General features: G+C 39.0%; 1 protein-coding gene across 1 annotated transcript; it reads left to right on the top strand.

Annotated features, from left to right (window-relative positions):
• The first annotated feature begins 237 nt into the window (after positions 1-237).
• Positions 238-17304, top strand: GREM1 (gremlin 1, DAN family BMP antagonist). The gene is made up of 2 exons (XM_063440275.1): positions 238-339; positions 14856-17304. Exons 1-2 carry the CDS (start codon positions 269-271, stop codon positions 15403-15405), a joined length of 621 nt encoding a protein of 206 aa, XP_063296345.1. The 5' UTR covers positions 238-268; the 3' UTR covers positions 15406-17304.
• Positions 17305-20079: the final 2775 nt, after the last annotated feature.

The following is a 20079-nucleotide window of genomic DNA, read 5'->3' as shown; positions in this document are numbered from 1 at the left end:
TGACACCCCCTAATGTGTGTTCTGTACCCTGAAGGTCCAGCTGATACCTGGAGGGACCACCTCTCCCTGCAGAGCTGCGCTCTCCTAGCGGTGACCATTGGAAATGTTAAGGGGCGTTGAGGGGGAGCGCCCCATGTGCGTCCAGCAGCCAACCGCGTGAGAGATTCGGAGAGCAGCGCTCAGCTGGCAGGCATTTAAATGGGAGACAGCCCGGCGCTGCTGTAATGTGTCCTTTGGATGTGATACTGCTGGCTCTTCCCATCCTTGTATGCATGGACTGCATCTCCAGCACCGCACTCCTGTGAGCCAGGGGAGCCTGGGACCAGGCACTGTACACAGGTGAGGGCAATTATCACTTCTCCTGGGGGTCCTCACTGACTGCATGCAATGGGGGCACTGATTAGCAGGATGGAATCAATGGATCATTCTATCAGGATATTACTGCTACATTGTATGATGTGTGTAAGAAAGGCAAGCTGGGGGGATACTGTCTGTCTGTGTAAATGTAGAGCTATTGATACATCGGTATATTTGATCTATTAATCTGTGTTTTAACCTTCTGTTTAATTCCAATTGTTCTGATCACTCTATAAAACACACAGTGCAGTATAGATGTAGGGGTATTTGTCACTGTCTCTCTATATCTATCTATAATGTCTCTCTCTATGTATGTATTGGGCAACCCAGCACATCCCAATATTTGTTTAACAAATTATTTAGAGCATCATTTTGTACTGTGACTGAGTTTAGAAATGTGTACAATAAAGTCAGTTACAGAGGATTTATCTACCAATGATGTACATTTCCATGGCACCTAATAATTGCATGGATATAGTGAGCTGATACTGAAATGTATTTTTCTCATTCATAGGGTAAAGAGCAAATATTTAAAGTGTAAGTGTGTGTGTGTATGTATGTATGTATGTATGTATACGTATTTGCATATGTCTTCCATCAAAGTTGCAACATCTCACTATTGTTTCCAACTGATATGTAAATGCCTGAAATTTAACTGCCACTTTGTTGAGTGTCTGTGTGTCAGTGTACCCATATAATCTGTTGTGTTGAATTTCATTGATCCAACTGTATATCTACTTTGGGGCCACTGTATGTATGTATGTATGTATGTATGTATGTATGTATGTGTATCATTGGAGGCTGAGTGGATTATTGACCAACTGGGGAAAAATTGAGGACGTTAGAGGAAAAATATCCTTAGCAGTTGGAGAGTCTATGCCAAATTTATTGTGGCCTACATTTTGGAAGTCAGCGAATTATGACCCCTAAACATGATCAAATTGTAATATTCTATACCTAGTAATCTGTTCCCTAGAAGCTTTATTAGACGAAGCAACCCCGTACTAGCAGGATAAATAATGCAAAACATATGTAATTATTTTAGCTGATACTATGCATTATATATCACTGATGAAGTATGTTTTAACACTATACATAATTTGAATGGGTGTGTGTGTGTGTATGTGTGTGTGTGTGTGTGTGTGTGTGTGTGTATATATATATTTTTTTTTATTATTTCTAATTTACAAATAACTTTTATAGGGACGGACATCCCTGAAGAGTTTCACTTGAAAAGTAAAGGACTATGTAGCTTTAAATGTATGAGGGAGAATTGTTTGCCCAATCTGGATTATTAGAAACCCGTTAAAGACTAGAATTATTTTATTAACTGTATCTCTTGAGTATATTAGTTTTTAATTAATTGGGAGTCTAAAACCTCTTTAAATGGATATTCCATTAGTTTTTTTTTTTTCACACATTGTAGCTCATTCAATAATATGAGCGTTTTGGAGAATTGCAAATTTTAACATAATCTAGCTGAGAAGGACAAATATTCCAGCTAGTTAGTTTTGGGTTAATACTGTCACTTACCTGATGAATCCGACAGAACTAGCAGTTCAGTAAAAAAAAGTTATTTTTACTTCTGAAATTCATTCCGATTTCATTCCATTACTGTAGTGTATTTAATTTAAATTTCACGTAACATGGTTGACCCCACGTAACACGTTAAACATGTGCGTATATATGTAAAATACTACGCCCGTTCCTTTTAGCCATGTAGGTATATTGTGTCTCAGTATCGGCAGCAGAATTTTAAATAAATACCTACAAAGTTGATACGGTGTGACTTATTATTTTTTTATTTTTTTTTACATTTTGGTCTAATTTCTTACAATTTTAGTGTTTACATGATCAGTAAAATAGTGTTTTTGTTCTAGCACTTTTTGAGAATGTATCATTTTTTGGGGGGGTGGGGGGGGTAGGGGGGGGGGGGAAATTAAACTTACCTCTCTATTGTAAATAAATATAAAAATGTTTTTATCATATGTAAAATCATGTTGTATGTGTTATGCTTTACCCCTGCCAACTGGCTTAGATTTAAAGGAAAAATCTAGTTTTCTCTCGAATTCCACTATCCTGTCCGTTGTCCAAAATCTTACACTTCGATCGTAACTACATCAAATGAGCTGGCAGTCAAAAAGCGTGAAGGGCCCCACATTGTCCTTCAATATTTATAGCTGCCAACTGATTTCATTTAGTTAGAATATGAAGCTCAGATCTGGCGTAGAATTTCGAAGAGTGGAACGATCTTGAAAACATTCCAATGTTATCCACGTAGAAATGTTTAGAGTTTTCCACCAGAATTCTACGTTTATTTATAATTCTGAAATGAAATGCACGTGAGAGGGAGGTTATTTTTATATGCCTTATTCCTCTGTTTTTTTTAATTATTTTTTTTCTTAGCTGTATTTGCTAGATTTGACTCTGAATCCACAATAAAAACAAGTTGATACAAGATAGTTTTGTATATTTATTGATTTATTTTTAGTGTCTAAATAATACTGTTTTCATTTTTTTTGTGGACTCCCAAGTATTCGTATTACGAAGTATTACTATAGATAATGTTTTAAACAAAAAATTGCACCTGCTGTCTAATTGTTGACGAATGATAATGTGATGTAGGACTGAGACATGCAACTAGTTAAAGGCATAGGTGTGCGCAAGGGGCGTGTCATGTGCACAAGACTGAATTGCCCTCCCTGTGTACAAATTAAATCCATGTCTGCAATTTAATTTCAGTTCGGGTTAGCTCCTTATCCAAAGGAAGTTAGAATTGTGATAATTGTTTGTTTATGAATGTCATGTTAATGTGAGAAAAAAATGTTTTGGTATTTTCGGATTCCTTTATTTTTAATCTATATTGTTAGTAGTGTTTTCTTGGTAAGTTTTCATAAAAAACTTTATCGTCTTTCTAAGTTTTAGTTTAAATACAAATTTACCATTGATTTCATATTCAATAAATATTTGCCTTTTTATAAATTTCCTTGTGCTGTGCCCATTTTTGGTTCTAGGCCAGTGTTTATGGTAAAATAAAGTAGCCCTTGTGCAGGATATATTGTTGCAACCATGTTGACTACAGTTTGTTGGAATGCTTTGTGTGCTGGCTCCTCAGGGACGCCTTTATAGTGACCTGCAGGCAGCCTAGGTCGTCCTTCCTATCTTTGCCAATTCCTCCAGCTCTCAGAACGCCGGGTGCTGTGGCTCCGCCAATTTTATGACGCAATGCGGATACGCTAATGATGTTATATTACATCCTTTTAATGGCCCCTTACATTTTGGGGGTCGTGGCCACACTATAAATAGGTTGTTTGTGCTTGGTTCCCTGTCCTGCTGTGGTTCTGTTTTGGTCCCAACAGCACGTTTATATTTCTATACGGTCTCTCTGGTTTCGGCTTTGGCTTATCCTGACTATTTTCTGCTCTGTAATCCTTGACTCTGCTTTTGTTCCTCATTCTCCCGATTTCTGGTTCCCATTCACCTGGCCTGCCTTTGTCCATTCTCTATATAGGGTACATAGACCTTGGCCACTCTATGGACCGGAATACGTTCGATTACATTTTAGGGTTACACTCTGCGTGTTGGGTCTCATAATCATGACATAGTTGGAGTAACTATATGCTGTAATGATCACATTCTGTATATTTATGTGAATTTATAAGGCAGAACACATATCTGTTCTGTTAGTAAAACTATTTACTTTTGTTTTGGGGGGGGGAGGAATAGGAGTCTGTTCTGGTGGGAAATCTCAATGTCCGTTGTACCATCTTGTTCGTGTTTGTCAACGTTGTGTTATTCCTCTACATTGATAGTTGCTAATTAAATATCTGACTGAGAATTTGCAGGGGTAGATCGAATAATGATTAGGCAGAATCTTGCTGTTTGTGGTGAAAAGGTCAATCCAGTGTCCCAATGAGACTAGGCAAATGTACGGTAAATAGATGTTGTCTTGGAGCACCAGGGTCACACAGTCTGGAACTGTATCTATCCTATTCTAGACTGTTCTGAAGGCACTTGTGTCTCCTAATTGGTGGTTTTCATATTGCGAAGGTACTATTTTAAATCCCTATTTGAATAGAGATTATTATATATAAATTGTTGGACTCATTTGAACTCTATGGTTGGTGAGTAGATACACAAGGTTTCTTAGAAAGGTTTCTAATTGTGGAAATATCAGAATTATAAATTGCAATGAAACTCAAGTAAAAATCTAGAAAGACCATACGTTAACAGAGCACTATTTTTATTCTTTCAGAAGCAAGACATTGGCAAAGGAAACTATATAAACCAGTTGGAGGTCTGTCTAGTAACTTGGTTTCCCACCCAGAAATATAGCCATTGTCTATTATATGCAAAGTATTGTTTCAAGTCGAACACAATTGATATTGAAATGCACTGGCAGAGATATATAGTAGATAATTTAAATACTTAACTAGGACAAATGCAATGGTACTGGAATAGTAGTCGTCTGCCAAGTGTCTAGGTGATAATTAATTCAAATTTTGTCTAGGATTTACTATGTGCAAATATATATGAAACTATTTAACATTAAATAAAGCAGAGTCTCTGTAATGCGTGCCTGAGTGCATTGGTTGCTGGGTTCTAGACTGCTGTAGAAAGACAAATTCTATACAAACTGGCAGTTGACAGTTTCCTAATTTATTTTTTAACAGGACACTATAGTCAGAAAAACTACAGCTTAATGTGGTGTCTATAGCTTGTTTGTGCAGGCATTTTAATGTAAATGTAGTGTTTATATTGCTGCCTAGTAACACTCATTCAGACGGCCTCTACAGATCAGTGCTGCAGTGTGGCATTCAGTGTCTCCACGCTCCCCATAGAGGTGCATTATTCAATGCATCTCTCCGAGGAGATGCTGATTGGGGAGGCGCAGCATTTTGCCACGCATGCTTTCTGATGGGAAATCATTGGATTGGCTGAGGTTGTCAAATATGAGGATCTCAGTCATGGAGGCAGGGCCAGCTGCAGTGAGACTGGCGTGGTGCTGTAAAAAGGTGAGTAGAGGGGGCTGGACACCCAAACTGTTTTACCACTATATTGTCGTGAATATGTTTGTATTCCTTTTTAAGTAGGGGGGGGAGTAACAACTCATGGGGCCCGCTTGTAACTTGCAAGCTACACCCGTAGCTAAGGCTGGCCCACAGCACACCGCCACGTAAATTTTTGTGTTACAGAAAGGGTTGTAATGTGAGGGTCAGAGGGGGGACTGTGACTGTACTCTAGGAATAGGGGCTGCAGTGGGAAGATATGGGTTGTAATTGGGGGATAGACTATAGACTACTGTGGGGGTTGGGTGGTTAGGTGCTGCATTTGGGGGGGGGGACAGAGACTGTAGTGCAGGGGTTGGGTGGCTATAGGCTGCTGTAACAGGGGCAGTACCTGTAGGTGCTGTAATGTATGGGGATAGGGGATGTAGTGGGGGTATAAGGGCTCTTATCGGGAAGTACAGGGGCTGTTATTGGGGAAGTATGAGCTACAGGGGGCTGGGGGCTGAAGGCTGCATTGGGGCTGTAGTCGTGGGATAGAGGCTGATGAAAAAATAAAAAGCAACTAAAGTTATTCCCCCCTCCTTCCCTCCCTGTGGCTTACCTTGGGAAAGGAGGGCGGAATTCTTGTGGTCTTTGGTGGTTCTGTGGGAGAAAAACTTTCTAGCTTCCCTTGGGGTCCGGTTTATCTGCTTTTGTGAGCTCTGGTGTTCAGTGCGTTGCCGTGGTAACCCATGGAACTCACAGGAGCCATACGAATTTGGGCCCAGCTCTAGCCGGGACCGAGCAATCTTCAAATGTAAAGATGGCCGCTAAGCATGTGTGGCGCTCACATTTGAAATGGAGTACCAACCTGAGGTTCAGAATTGGCCTACCTGCAGTGAAGGTTAATAACTAAATAAGGTGATGTTTTAGTCTCTACCAATATCCCTAACTTGACTCCTAAGGGTTAGATTGAATTGTCAGATAAATGTTAAAATTTGAGTTGCTATTTATTAACCAGATTTAAAGGATTACTCCAAGAACCATCACCATTTCATTTCTAGGCTGCTAATGTCCGTTCTGTGCATAAAAGGTGTGCGTTGGCGACCGACGACTAGTGATAGCATGGCCTCACTCCGTGCCCTCTGTGATGCCGGGAGCCGGAAAATGATGACATTCCAGCCCCGGCATACTAAATGGCGGGAGGAGTGAGGAGCCCACACTGGATCCCAGGGAGGTGAGTGTTTGTGTGTGTGTGCGTGTGTCTGTCTGTCTGTCAGTGAGTGACACGAAGGGGTGGCAAAATGGATCTTTGCCTAGGGTGGCAGAAATTCTTGCACTGGCCCTGCCTATAGATTTTATGTGGAGATCATGCTAGAAAAGGTTACTTCTACAAAAAACAATGTTTTACTAAAACACTTTTGGCTTGGAGTAATTCTTTAACACAGGACTGCTCTGAATTTCCTCACCACTGTAAAGTTTAGACGCTCTTACTGGGGAAAGTGGTACAATGGGGTAAGTAGGGTAAGTCCAATGGGATGTTATTGCCCCATGATGGAGAAATGGCTTTTGAGCGTGTGTGTGTTTGTGCAGTAGTGACGTAAATGCACCTGTGCCTACAGCATTGTACAGGTAAGTACATTTCTATTTACAATGTAAAACTGTTCAGATTTCTGTAGAAATAACATAACTTTCAGCAAATTTTTGGTTTGCACAAAAATCTGACATGGGGCAGTTCTGTTGTCAGTTTCTCTTCTAACAGAATTTACTCCTAGTAAGGGTTATATTAAAAGAACAAATCTACTATATTGATTAGACTCCTGGGCCCGTCATTCCAGGGGGCCCGGACACCCTGTAGACCACTGCGACCGAGGTGCCCGCCAGCATTTTGGTGCGGCCCCGACCGCGTGGAAAAAATGCCGGGCCACATTAAAGGAGCCCATCGAGTGGCCCATGCTCTTGGGGGCCACCCAATGGCAATGGATTTCCTGGGGCCCAGTCAGCGCTGCAGCATTTTAAGAGCGTGATCGGGCTTCCGTGATTATGTTAGAGCTAGGAGGAAGCAGTCACTTCCTCCCAGCCAACAGAGCGCTGCGCAGGAGGAGAGGAGTAAGTCAGAGTGGGAGCTCTGACTCCCATTAGCGTGATGCAGCCACTGGACCCCAGGTAAGTCCCAAAGTTATGTATTTTTTTTTTTTAACAGTTTGTGTGTGTGATGGAGAATGTGTGTATCTGTCTGTCTGCATGTATGAGGGGCGGTGACGTACAGGGGGTGCCCCGGGGCAATTTTTGCACCGGGCCCAGTGGTTTCTAGTTACACCTGTGGGTGCAATCACATAATTTTCTAACAACTGAACTCAAGATGAGTTAAACTAAACTCGCACAAATGATCCCAAAATTAGAACCAAAACACTCAGGAATTCCGGAACTACTCCTGAAAACTGATACATTTTTTCCCTGCTTGCTGCATAAACGGCGGGCAGAGGGGGTTATACTTATACAAATATATATTGTTTTGTTTTCCGTTCCTCTAGGTTAATGTTATGTATTCATGTAATATGTGTACATATTGCTCATATAGCAACCCACCACCCCCATATCCAGTGCTTGTGTAATTGTATATTGTCAGGGATTATTATTTTTTTTTTTTTTTACTAAAGTAATTAGCGGATCGTTTTCCTGGCACTGGAGATTCCATTTAACGCCTAGACAGCAGATAATTGAGCAGTGAGACTGCATTGTCATGTTTTACACACCAACACTACTTCATTAGGCTAAAGTTGTTTTGGTGCCTATAGTATTTCTTTAATGATGATGAAAATTGTGCTATTCTACGTAGGGTTCTCTGGTGTCTCCAGTAATCTGTTAATGGGGAAATAATACAGGACTCTGAAATAGTGATCTCAAACTGGGAATAATTTCTTGTAATCTTTTTGTGAGTATAGATAGTATTACCATAATTTTGTCTGAGGGACCCTTTTATCTGGGTTGTAAGGTACCGCTTTGTATTGACAGACTGCATTGTACTGGCAGGAGTGATTATACATTGCGATACTGTTTATTTTATTTGGAAAGGTTTGGGTCATTGTTGTTACGTTGTTGGATTCCAATGTAACTAGCAGCTTTAAACTCTAGATATCTGAGTTAAATTATCCACAAATTAAACCACTTTGATTACACACAGGCTGAAAGCATTTCTCTAATTGCATGACCTCAGAAAGATATTCTCCAACAGACCAAGTTGATTGAAGGCTGCGGTACCGAAGCGATATAATAGTTGCGCAACTGGGATTATTTGCCTTTTTTTCTATTAGCCCTGGCTGTTTCCAGGTTTTCAAATGACCATGAGTGACAAAAAAAAATAAAGATAAAGATAAATAAAGTAATCCGTTAACGGAACTCTATAGTGTTAGTCGTACAAACCAGTATTCCCAACCTATGATTTAAGGTAAGTTTTTACCTACCTTACACCACACAGCTCATTTCTCTTGATGCTGACCTTCCGCCACCCTGGCTGAGGTTATCAGTCTCTATGATCCCAGCCAATCCAATGCTTCCTTATAGGGAAGCATTGGGAGTCCCTGCATATGTGCAGGCTGTGCTGTGCCAATCAAATACACTCCCTGAGAGTTATTTTTGCCATAATTGTTACAGCTGCGGAAGCGCCGATGGTGGCTGTCTTCCAGACAAGTCACTAGAGCAGGGGTTCACAATTCATGTTTGCTGTGGAACCCTTTGACTTTGTGTAAAGTCACCCCCACCCAAAAAAAAAAAACACAATGAAAACCATAGCACAAACTCTAAGTAACAGTAAGCAAAGTTTTCTTTTCTGGCATATTTAGTTTTTGTGTGTTTGTGTGTGTATATATAATACACTAATTTTGCAGATAGTAAAACGATTGTAGTACTTGGGAGCATTTATATTGTGTGTAATATAAATAAAAGTTTGGAGATGGAGTTCAGGGGTGTGTTTGCATGTCATGTTGGCGTTTGCTGGGATGTTTGCACATACATCGCCACATACATACATACAGACACTAAGATATACACACATTGGCAGATCCGCACACCTTGACACACAGATGTACACACATTGGCAGGTACACCCCACACGTCATAATGTTTATTTTGCAGCCACCCTCTTACCTTTTTCTGCAGGAGTGGCGTGCTGGAGTGCTGCCTGCTGCTGGTGTGTCCCTCCCACTGCTGCCTCTCTCCATTCGTCCGGCGCTCTTTAAGTCTGAGAGGAAGTGACAAGCTGTCACTTACTTCCAGCTTCTGATACTACAGGGGCCTGGTCGCGGTTTTAAATGGCTGCGGTGCCTGATGGGGCCTTTGTTCAGTGATACCAATCGGGTGGCCCTAAGTGCTTGGGCCACCTGATGGGCAAATCCCTGCGGAACCCCAATTTTGTTCTCTGGTTCCACAGAAAACCAATTGGGAAAAGCTGCACTAGAGGCATGTTAACCCTGCAATGAAATTCTAGTCCCCCTGCTGCCATTCCGGCCCTCCTGGGCCATGTGATCGCAAGGTCCTTGCGAGGAGCTCACGATCACATGGATGGCATAGCAGTGCCAGCAGAGGGAGTGCCTGTAATGACAGGTACTCCCCCTGCTGCCTGTAAAATGTAAGATAAAAGATTAAAAAAAACATTTAAAATATATACTTAGAATATATATATATATTTCAAAATACACGTAGAATATTTAAATATATAAGATTCTGTAAATACATAAAAAAAATAGAACAAAATTATATATTTAATTTTTAACTATCTTGATATTACTACATATATTGATATCAAATACATATATTGATATAAAATGTGTATATAAATAATCTAATTTGTGGGACCTGCCTGACAACCCAGGCCGAAAGTCCAGGGAATTTAATTTGCTAGCACTATATTTAACCCTGTAACTTTCCAAGACCCCATAAAACCTGTACATGGGGGTACTGTTTTACTCGGAAGACTTCACTGAACACAAATATTAGTGTTTCAAAACAGTAAAATTTATTATGATGAGATCGCACTTACACTGATATTGTTGTGATACGTTTTACTGTTTCGAAACACTATTAGTGTTCAGCGAAGGCTCCCGAGTATGACAGTACCCTTATATAAAGGTTTTATGGTGTTTTCGAAAGTTAGAGAGTCAAATGTAAGGCTTGCGTTTCAGGTTTTTCCACATTTAAATTCGCCATATTGGTTACATTGCCTTTGAGACCGTATGGTAGCCCAGGAATTTCTGTTTTTTTCACATTGAAATTTGCCAGATTGGTTACGTTGCCTTTGAGACTGTATGTATGGTAGCCCAGGAATGAGAATTACCCCCATGATGGCATACCATTCGCAAATGTGGTATGTCCAGTCTTTTTTAGTAGCCACTTAGTCACAAACACTGGCCAAAATCGCCGTTCAAATTAGTTTTTTGCATTTTTCACATACAAACAAATAGTCAAACACTGGCCAAAGTTTGCGTTAATATTTGTCTTTGAACGCTGATTTTGGCAGTGTTTGTGACTAAGTGGCTACTAAAAAAGACTGGACATACCCCATTTGCAATACTTTGGGTTGTCTACTATTGCAAATGGTATGCAATCATGGGGTTAATTCTCATTCCTGAGCTACCATAAATACAGTCTCAAAGGCAACGTAACCAATCTGGCAAATTTCAATGTGAAAAAAACCTTAAAAACGTAACATGCTATATTTGACCCTGTAACTTCCCACAACAACCTAAAACCTATACACAGGGGGTACTGTTTTACACATGAGACATCACTGAATACAAATATGTGTATTTTGTTGCAGTAAAAGCAAACAGTATTATGACATTCACAGTTAAAATGTCATGCAGAACTAAAAAAACAACCTTTTTTCCTCTTTTTTTTTTTATAGTGTATTCATATTAAAATGTTTCATAGCTAAATAAATATTTGATGTTAAATGAAAGCCCCGTTTCCCCTGAATAAAATTATATATAATAAGTGTGGGTGCACTTAATATGAAAGAGGTGAATTACGGTTGGACAGACATATAGTGCAAATTCCAGGTTTTGTTTTGATCACGTGTACATTTGGCTCAGTTAATATAAAAGTATTCTAATTGAATCTAGTTTAACCCTTCCCGCGGTTACGACGTACCATGCCGTCACGCATTAAATGGGCTTTAAAGCCGTTGCGACGGCATGGTACGCCGTAACGGCTTGCAGCCCCAGGAGGTGAGTTGTACTTACCTCAGCCGCGATCCTCTTCTGGAGGGTTGCCTGACAGCCCAGGCAGCCTCCCTCCGGCAAATGAGGCCCCCGGGGGCCATGTGATCGCTCTCAAAGAGCGATCACATGGCCCCCTATAGCTGGCTGTGGATCTGCCAGCAGGGGGACTGTTTGAAATATCAGACAGTCCCCCTGCTGGTAGGAGGTGTAAAAAAAATAAAATAAACTAAACATGTTTAAAAATAAATAAATATATTTTTATATATATATATATATATATATATATATATATATATATATATATATATATATATACATATTATATATATGTAACGTCATACAAAGTGTATTTTAATATTAAAGGGAAACTCCAGTGCCAGAAAAACGATCCGTTTTTCTGGCACTGGAGGGTCCCTCTCCCTCCCACCCACCAATCCCCGGTTACTGAAGGGGTGAAAACCCCTTCAGTGACTTACCTGGGACAGCGGCGATGTCCCTCGCCGCTGTCTCCGCCTCCGCGACGCTCCTCCTAATGATTACGTCGGCCGGTGGGCGAGACTAATCTCGCTCACCGGCCGAGGAGACCTAATGCGCATGCGCGGAAATTCCGCGCATGCGCATTACGTCTCCCCATAGGAAAGCATTGAAAGATCATTTCAATGCTTTCCTATGGGGTTTTGAGCGACGCTGGAGGTCCTCACACAGCGTGAGGACGTCCAGCGACGCTCTAGCACAGGAAACCTGTGCTAGAACCCAGGAAGTGACCTCTAGTGGCTGTCTAATAGACAGCCACTAGAGGTGGAGTTAACCCTGCAATGTAAATATTGCAGTTTATGAAAAACTGCAATAATTACACTTGCAGGGTTAAGGGTAGTGGGAGTTGGCACCCAGACCACTCCAATGAGCAGAAGTGGTCTGGGTGCCTGGAGTGTCCCTTTACTATAAGTACATATATTAATATTCAAATACACTTAGAATGACGTTGCATATATATAAAATATGTGTATATATATATATATATATAATAGATGTACATATATATATTATATATAAATACGTATAATTAAAATAATAAAATAATAAAATAAATAAAATATTGAAACAAAATTTAATATAAATTATATATGCATATGTAATTTCATTCTAACTGTATTTTGTTATTAATATATATATATATCGGTAACAAAATACACTTAGAATGACATTCTATATATATGCATATAATTTGAAAGAGGGGAACTACGGGTGAACAGACATATAGCGCAAATTCCAGTTTTTGTTTACGTTTTGTTTTGATCAGAACGTGCACTATTGACTCCGTCCTGAAGGGGTTAATGACATTTTTAGTGTTTTTTTTTTTTTTTTAAATTCAGGTTTTTATTCATAAAATGTATACAATCTAAGTGTAATTAATTTTTTGGAGTATAGATTTTAAACCCTTCATTATAAATTATACAAGTTTAAGTGCTGGGAATTATGTGACCTTAACACTGAATATCTACATTAGTTCCCTGCGAAAATGACAACACACATGTCCTCCACAGGTAGATTTGTGTCCATCAAATTACACGCATAGAATCTCACAATTTAGGTACTATAAAGGCAGCTGCAACTAAATGCTCTAAAAGTTAACTGTGTGGGATATTTTCTGTTTTTTGGGGGGCTTTTTATGTACAAACACACACTTCTAGTTCATTCTGAGGTTTAAAAAAACATAGAAAAAAGAACTTTAAGTGCCTCGGAAATTTAACCAGGACAGCCGCAGTTTTACGGATAGCACTGTCTTCTGTCTCTGTTAGATCTCCTTAATCCTGGGGTGATTCCACAGGATGCCAAGGAGTATGAACCCAAGCCAAAATTTAATTCCTAAAGTTTTGCTTTTCAAGAACATCCCATTGCGGGACATGAGCTATAGTTTGAGGACATTATATGCCAATCTTGTAGTTTATAGTATAACACATCTCAATGGGATGAAAACCAATTCTCATTTATTTTTATATATCTTCTTGGTCCAGTTGTGTATAATGGATACTTTTTCTATCAATAGTGTACAATCCTAAAGCCACTAATTTGAGAGAGCCACCTCTTGCCCTTTCCAGCTACGGAGTGAGTAGTCAAGTCAGCCAGACGGAGAATCTAAATCTATGACCATAACATAGCAGTTTACAGAAATTAGGATCCGTAGGAAGCAGAATGTTACTTTGTCTTGCGTAAAGCTGTGTTTAAATGGAAATTTAATTATAAAACCTGCTCCTTTTGGAATGTAGACACCACTGCTCCGTGTAGAATTATTTTTTTTCCATGGCCTGATCAGTCCTTGTGATTAAAACTGAGGGATTATGTATCAGGCTTGCAGGGATGTTTAGACATCTACTATTGTTAAAGTATCCGTTTTTAAATACTTTGCATGGAGAGCCAGAACCTGACTTCACAGCTCTACCACGCCTGGAATGTTGAAGGAGACATTCTGTGTAAATACTCACTAGTAGAGCCAGAACGTTGTGGTTAGCTCAGGTGCTGCTTCTCTTCAGTAGAAAAAATGCATTACATGGTCTTCTTCTCGCAGAGGTTCCTCTTGGAATCGCTCAGCTAGATGGAATCTTACTAACCTGAAATGAGAACACTAGAGAAGGATCTCCATCTTGGTTTTAGGACTATAAATGATAGCATTCGTAGGAAGATCCGAAATATCGACTCCTCTTCTGCCACTTTACGAATGTATGCCCTCTTATTTTTTTCACTCCAAATGATGTTCTGGTTATTGCTGCATTGCGGTTTGTAAATCACAATGACTAAAAAAATAAATACATCTTAAAACCCATAATGTTCATACATTGCGCTGAGTATGACCAACTTGCGCAGTTTAGGCCAATATAACTTTTCTGTCAACTCGAGGTTTTGTACAAAAATTCAAATATACCCTTGATACCGAGAATCTAATTAAACATAGAACCCATTTACATCACTTGCCTGTATTTACGTAACTGTCCATGATGTTGTCCACTTATTCCCTGTTTGCCAAACAAAATTAAAGATACAAATCCATTTAAATTTTATTGGTAATGGTAAATGAATGTTACCATTTTCAGTGATTTAAAGGAAATACGTTTCCTTTTTTTTCTAGAAAATTGCAGCATTAAAGCTGCGATAATGCTGAATGCAGATTGAGAAGATCTATATGATGGATATATCTTTCTCAGAGGAAGGCAGAGGACCCTGGAAAGTGTAGTTGATAAAAGGCATATTTTATTGTAATCTTGTATCTAATTACTGTTGTGTTCCTTCTTCCTAGGATGATCCGCTTGATATATGCTTTGGGATCGCTCTTCCTTTTCTGTGGGCTGTTTATTCCCTGCATCGAAGGGCAGAAAAAGACTCGTGGCTCCCAAGGCGCCATTCCACCTCCTGACAAAGGTCAACCCAATGACTCTGAACAAACACCAAGACAGCCAGGAGAGCGAAACCGAGGAAAGGGCAAGGGCCAAACTATGCCAGCTGAAGAGGTGCTGGAATCCAGTCAAGAAGCTCTGCTGGTCACTGAGCGCAAGTATCTAAAGAGGGACTGGTGTAAGACCCAGCCACTAAAGCAAACTATCCATGAGGAAGGATGCAACAGTCGTACAATCATCAACCGATTCTGCTATGGGCAATGCAACTCCTTCTATATTCCCAGGCATATCCGCAGGGAGGAAGGGTCTTTTCAGTCTTGCTCTTTTTGTAAGCCCAAAAAATTTACCACCATGGTGGTCACGCTTAATTGCCCAGAACTCCAGCCTCCAACTAAGAAAAAAAGAATCACTCGTGTCAAGCAATGTCGATGTATCTCCATAGACTTGGACTAGATGTTAAAAAAACTGTGGCTCCAGAACATGGAACACTGTGTCAAAATGCAGCCACAGTGCTGTTGTGTTGTTTTTGTTTTTGCACGCAAGTTTGGACTGTCACATCTGTGCAACTGGTATTATCTATGTCATGACCCAAGACCGAACTTGAACAATTCAGGTTATTCAGTGTCCATGAGAACAAGCTTACTCTATAAAAAATAAATTACAAAGGGATAGGTGAAGGGAAGAAGGTCTCCCTAACAGAACATGAACTGAGAACTCCAGGTAAAGCACACCGTGCCCTCTAACTTGGGACCAGGCAAGTACCACTGCCCATGTATACATTATGTATATAGCTATTATTTATTCACACTGACGAGTTTGTGATGCACACCAGAGGCCCAGCAGTAACAGAGTACCCGTGCATGCACAAAACTATAGATCCTGATGTTGATCGGTATAAAGTTCTATGAAGTTGTATAAACGACGCCTTGCATGTGACTGGTGGAACCCAGAACTCTCATAATATACAGGAGATACTGTATTAAGGCAAAGTAATTACTTTAAAAATGCATTGTTTCTTGGGAGCACAATTGATTCTTGTGTAATAAAAGTCCCTGATCAGTTTGTTAGCAGTCAAATTTACACTAATCAATACTGTTCTGTTCTTTAATACTTAAGGTCTACTTAATACTTAAGGTCTGATTTTACTACAGGTTGCTACTTAAAAAAAATAAAGTTCATTCAGTGCAGAAAGCCATGTACTGGATGATATGGTTGACCCCATAAGTATATCCTAGTTTCCAAAGGACACCGAAGGATGTGTGTGATAGCAATACAAATAGTTTCATTGCGTGTCCATCAGATAAAAGGTCTGAATTTTCCTTCCAGGCTTATCGCCTTTTGAAATAAGGTTTGATTATTTCCATTTGGAATTACTTTTGTAGCTCTGTTTGATGGAGAAAGCTAGGAATTGTCCTACATGGTGGAAAAACTCGTGTTTTGTGAGCTTGGGTCATGGCGTTAATATCCGTTATGCTAAGTGTAATTCCGAGCCCGATTTGCTTTGTAGAATGCTATGTGTTCTATAGATTTAAGTACCGTATCTAAATTCCAGAATTATATTTCTCTTAAACTTGCAATTCTCCATGATTTCTGGCATGGTAAATCCTGTCTTATAAAAGTCATAAAAAAACAAGTTCCGGTTATAAAATAAAAACTGAAATAGGTACACAATGTGCCTTCGTCTACAATAAGTCACAGATTTAAGAATGAATCTAGCTCACCTAGAGTATTAATGTTGCACCCTGTTAAACTGGCATTGCTAACAAATTAAGGGGTTCAGTCACTGAACAGATTGGGGAAAGAGAAATGTGGTATGCACACACATCTACAAACCGTGCCTCCAGTCAAGGGGCAACCAAACTCTTCAAGTGAAAACAAGACAAGCCACAGGTATAAGGCGTGACAAAGGCTCATTTAGAGCTAAAACATTGCAGGTTTCTGTCCAATAAATCTGCCCTGGACCTTATACCTGTGCCTAGTCCTTATCTTGTTTTCAATTAAGTTGTGGTGACTTTAAAACTGAATTCAAATGTAAAAAAAATAAATACAATCTCACTGTCAATGCAACTCCATTCAGCAACTAGAATTTCGATATGTTGACATTTTTATGGCTGTTAGTTATTTTATGTTAGTCATTGGGACAAATGATGATTGCATTATCTGCATTTTTACTTCTTGGGCTTTATTATAACAAAAAAAACTAAACAAGAAAACCAAATTCATTTTTTTCCATGATATTTGCGTGTGCACTGAATTCCTGAATACGCACCTCCAGTAATCTGCTCTCCATCAGCTCAAAGTCTGTGAAATTTCACTTGTTTCAAACATTTAATAAAAATTTCAAAAAGAAAATATTTTTGCTTCCAAGACTTTCCTTTTTTATTTTTTTTCTCTTCATGTGATAATCACCACAATGTGCTATTTACAATTTGTGTACACAAAGTATAATACGGTCTCGTACCAGCAACAGGATATCACAGATAACGACCTCCGACCTTCTGGCATTAAGGGTAGGAAGTGTTGGTAAGACGGATCATATTTAGCACTGTATGGGATTGACCTAGGCAGGTCCTGCAGCAAATAAAAAGAACATGTTTCATTATTGGTGGTTTCCGTTATTTATGTTATTGCACTTAGATTTTATCTATGGGATTTTTAAAAAATTCACATGGTGTTCTTAGTAATCTCAACAGCTGCTTGTAGGGAAAACAGACAGCAGATACTGTCGCTTGTGGTTAAGCAGTGTGTGTTCAGCCCACATCTGCATTTTGTCCCTTTTTAAACGTTTCATTATATACAAACGTCTCACAGCAGTTCAGACAATGAATGTCTTGCCTCGCCCCTTCCTTCACTATTTGCTTTTGACACCCAATTTTTCTGCAAGTTGTTCTACAGCAGTATATTTTGAACCTAGTCATATATGTTTGCTATACTCGTATCCTCATACAATGAGGATAATTTAGTGGAATTTGAATCTAAACCTCTATTTACCAGATTATGCTTTTACAGTATACATTATAGAAAGTTAATGTTTGTAGAATATAATTAAAATGTCTGTATTGCGATTAAGGTTTATTTATGTTGGAGAGAGGAGGTATCTAAAAGGGTTTTCATTGAGAAGAAAAGCTGCTAGGGGTGGGCTGGCAAAGGTAGCAGGGGGCTATTAATCCCCAGGCCACATATAGGAGTTGGCTGCAGCCCTACGTCACAACTGCAAGAATGAATTGGCAACTACAAATGTACTAACATTGTACACAACAAAAAACTAAACTGCATAGAATGTGGTAACTCTGATAGATACACACCATTATAATATGTAGTGTTCAACTGTGATGGTCCACTAAATCAAGAAACATCAAAATTCACACTAGTCAAAATTGTTGCGTTCTGTACAACTTGTACAAAGGATCAGTGCAAATAGTGTTGAATGTATTTTTTGCTCTTTAAAATACTTTTTTAAAATGCAGCTGGGCTGTCTGTTGGAACAGTACTTAATTAGAGGGGACATGCAGCAATTTCAGATAGATCTCTCTAATCTCCATCTGTGAGACTGAACTGTCTGGATTATGGATTAATAAAAGAATAACCTCACAAGTTCAGTGAGTGCACTCCAAAAAATAAATAAATAAATAAATCAATCCTTAATTAAAAAGGAACAAAAGTTTCAATTTCCATTCTTCTGTTTCTGCTAGTATCTGGCCTGCACAAAAGTGCCAATTTGACAATAGAAATTTGCAATCTAAAGTCCATTACTATATATTCTGCAGTATGCAGGCACAATGGGGAAAAATACCTAATTGATTATACATGGTGTTTAAAATGCTGAATTATTGCTATATAACCTTAATTTGTATAAAAGGAATTCATAGTACGGGTTTTTGGAAAAGGATGGGTATAGGGGAATTGATCCCACTGAGAGGTCTAGGACAATTTTAAGCACACATTTTGTTGGGATATGTTATACTCTGTGTTGGCTGTAATATATCAATGTAAAATAATGTGCACACTGTTGGCATGCACCAATCTGTAGCTTTAAGAATTCTAATTACAGATCCTGATGGAAGCTGAAGTCTTAGTTTTAATGGCATATCTCAAACCCCTTGCTTGGTCTGGCCAGATGTTGGTTTGACTTTGATCTGAACAACACGTCAAGTCGCAGACAATAAGATTGGTTTAAAATTTATTGTCCCTTTGATTCTTGCACACTGATGAGTTTTAAATTTGTTACACTGTGCGTGGTCGCACGAGGAGGGACCACAGAGAGAAGGGGGGAAAAGAGAGCGGAAAAAAAGCTGTGAGGTTAGCAGGCAGAGGTGTCTCCAAAATCGGATCTTTGACTCCAAGAACAAATTGAAGACATGTCTCAGGTAGAAGTATAATAGCGAAATGTTAGCTGTATTCAGCATGTAAATTTAAGTTTTACACCACTCAAAGATGTAATGAGGAGACCATTGCAAAACATACAAGACACTTAATCTATAGTATTCTCTACAAATGTGTCAGTTGTACAGCAATATGTAATTTAGATGGTAATTAATATATAATGGTCTATCAAGGATAGATATAATCTGTAATCCTTATTGCCGCTTTTGTTAAATGTTTTAATATATGCCAATATTGTGTACTGCTAGAAAATCCACTCATTACCTCTTAAGCAACTCCAGATTTTTTCTGCCACTGATTTAATCCATATCAGTCGAATATCTGTCAATATCATTCATTAATCGTTGAATATATTTTTATTATAACATTACGGTATTGGGAATTAAACAGTTTAAAGATACAGATTTATAGACCGTGGCAACTTGAACAGTTAGTGTTTTACTTACTGGAAGTTGATATTTCCATTAGGTGCTATCCATTCATTTTATTCTATATGTAAAAAAAGTTGGGTATCTGAGTCACTACGCCATAGCAAGGAAAGCTAGAAGTAATCTTAACCAGGTTGTCGAACTACTAAAGTAAAAGAAGAAACACACAAAATAGTGAAGATTTGATAACCTTTGTAGCATTTCTTCCCAGTTTTGATGTTTGGGTTATTCCAAGACAGACCTTAAGATTTCTGAGTATGGCAGTAAAAATATCTTACGGTTTTGCAATATTCAAACCATCAGCGGCTGAATGCAG

Source organism: Pelobates fuscus, chromosome 13, assembly GCF_036172605.1.
Source record: "Pelobates fuscus isolate aPelFus1 chromosome 13, aPelFus1.pri, whole genome shotgun sequence".
NCBI classification, from domain to species: Eukaryota; Metazoa; Chordata; class Amphibia; order Anura; family Pelobatidae; genus Pelobates; species Pelobates fuscus.
This window is presented reverse-complemented; position numbering and strand designations above follow the sequence as displayed.

What these genes read in the sequence shown, in the direction of transcription:
- GREM1 (XM_063440275.1), top strand. Translation starts at nt 269, where the DNA reads ATGCATGGACTGCATCTCCAGCACCGCACTCCTGTGAGCCAGGGGAGC. An exon ending in GGACCAGGCACTGTACACAG is followed by an intron (nt 340 to 14,855) that starts GTGAGGGCAATT and finishes CCTTCTTCCTAG; the next exon opens with GATGATCCGCTTGATATATG.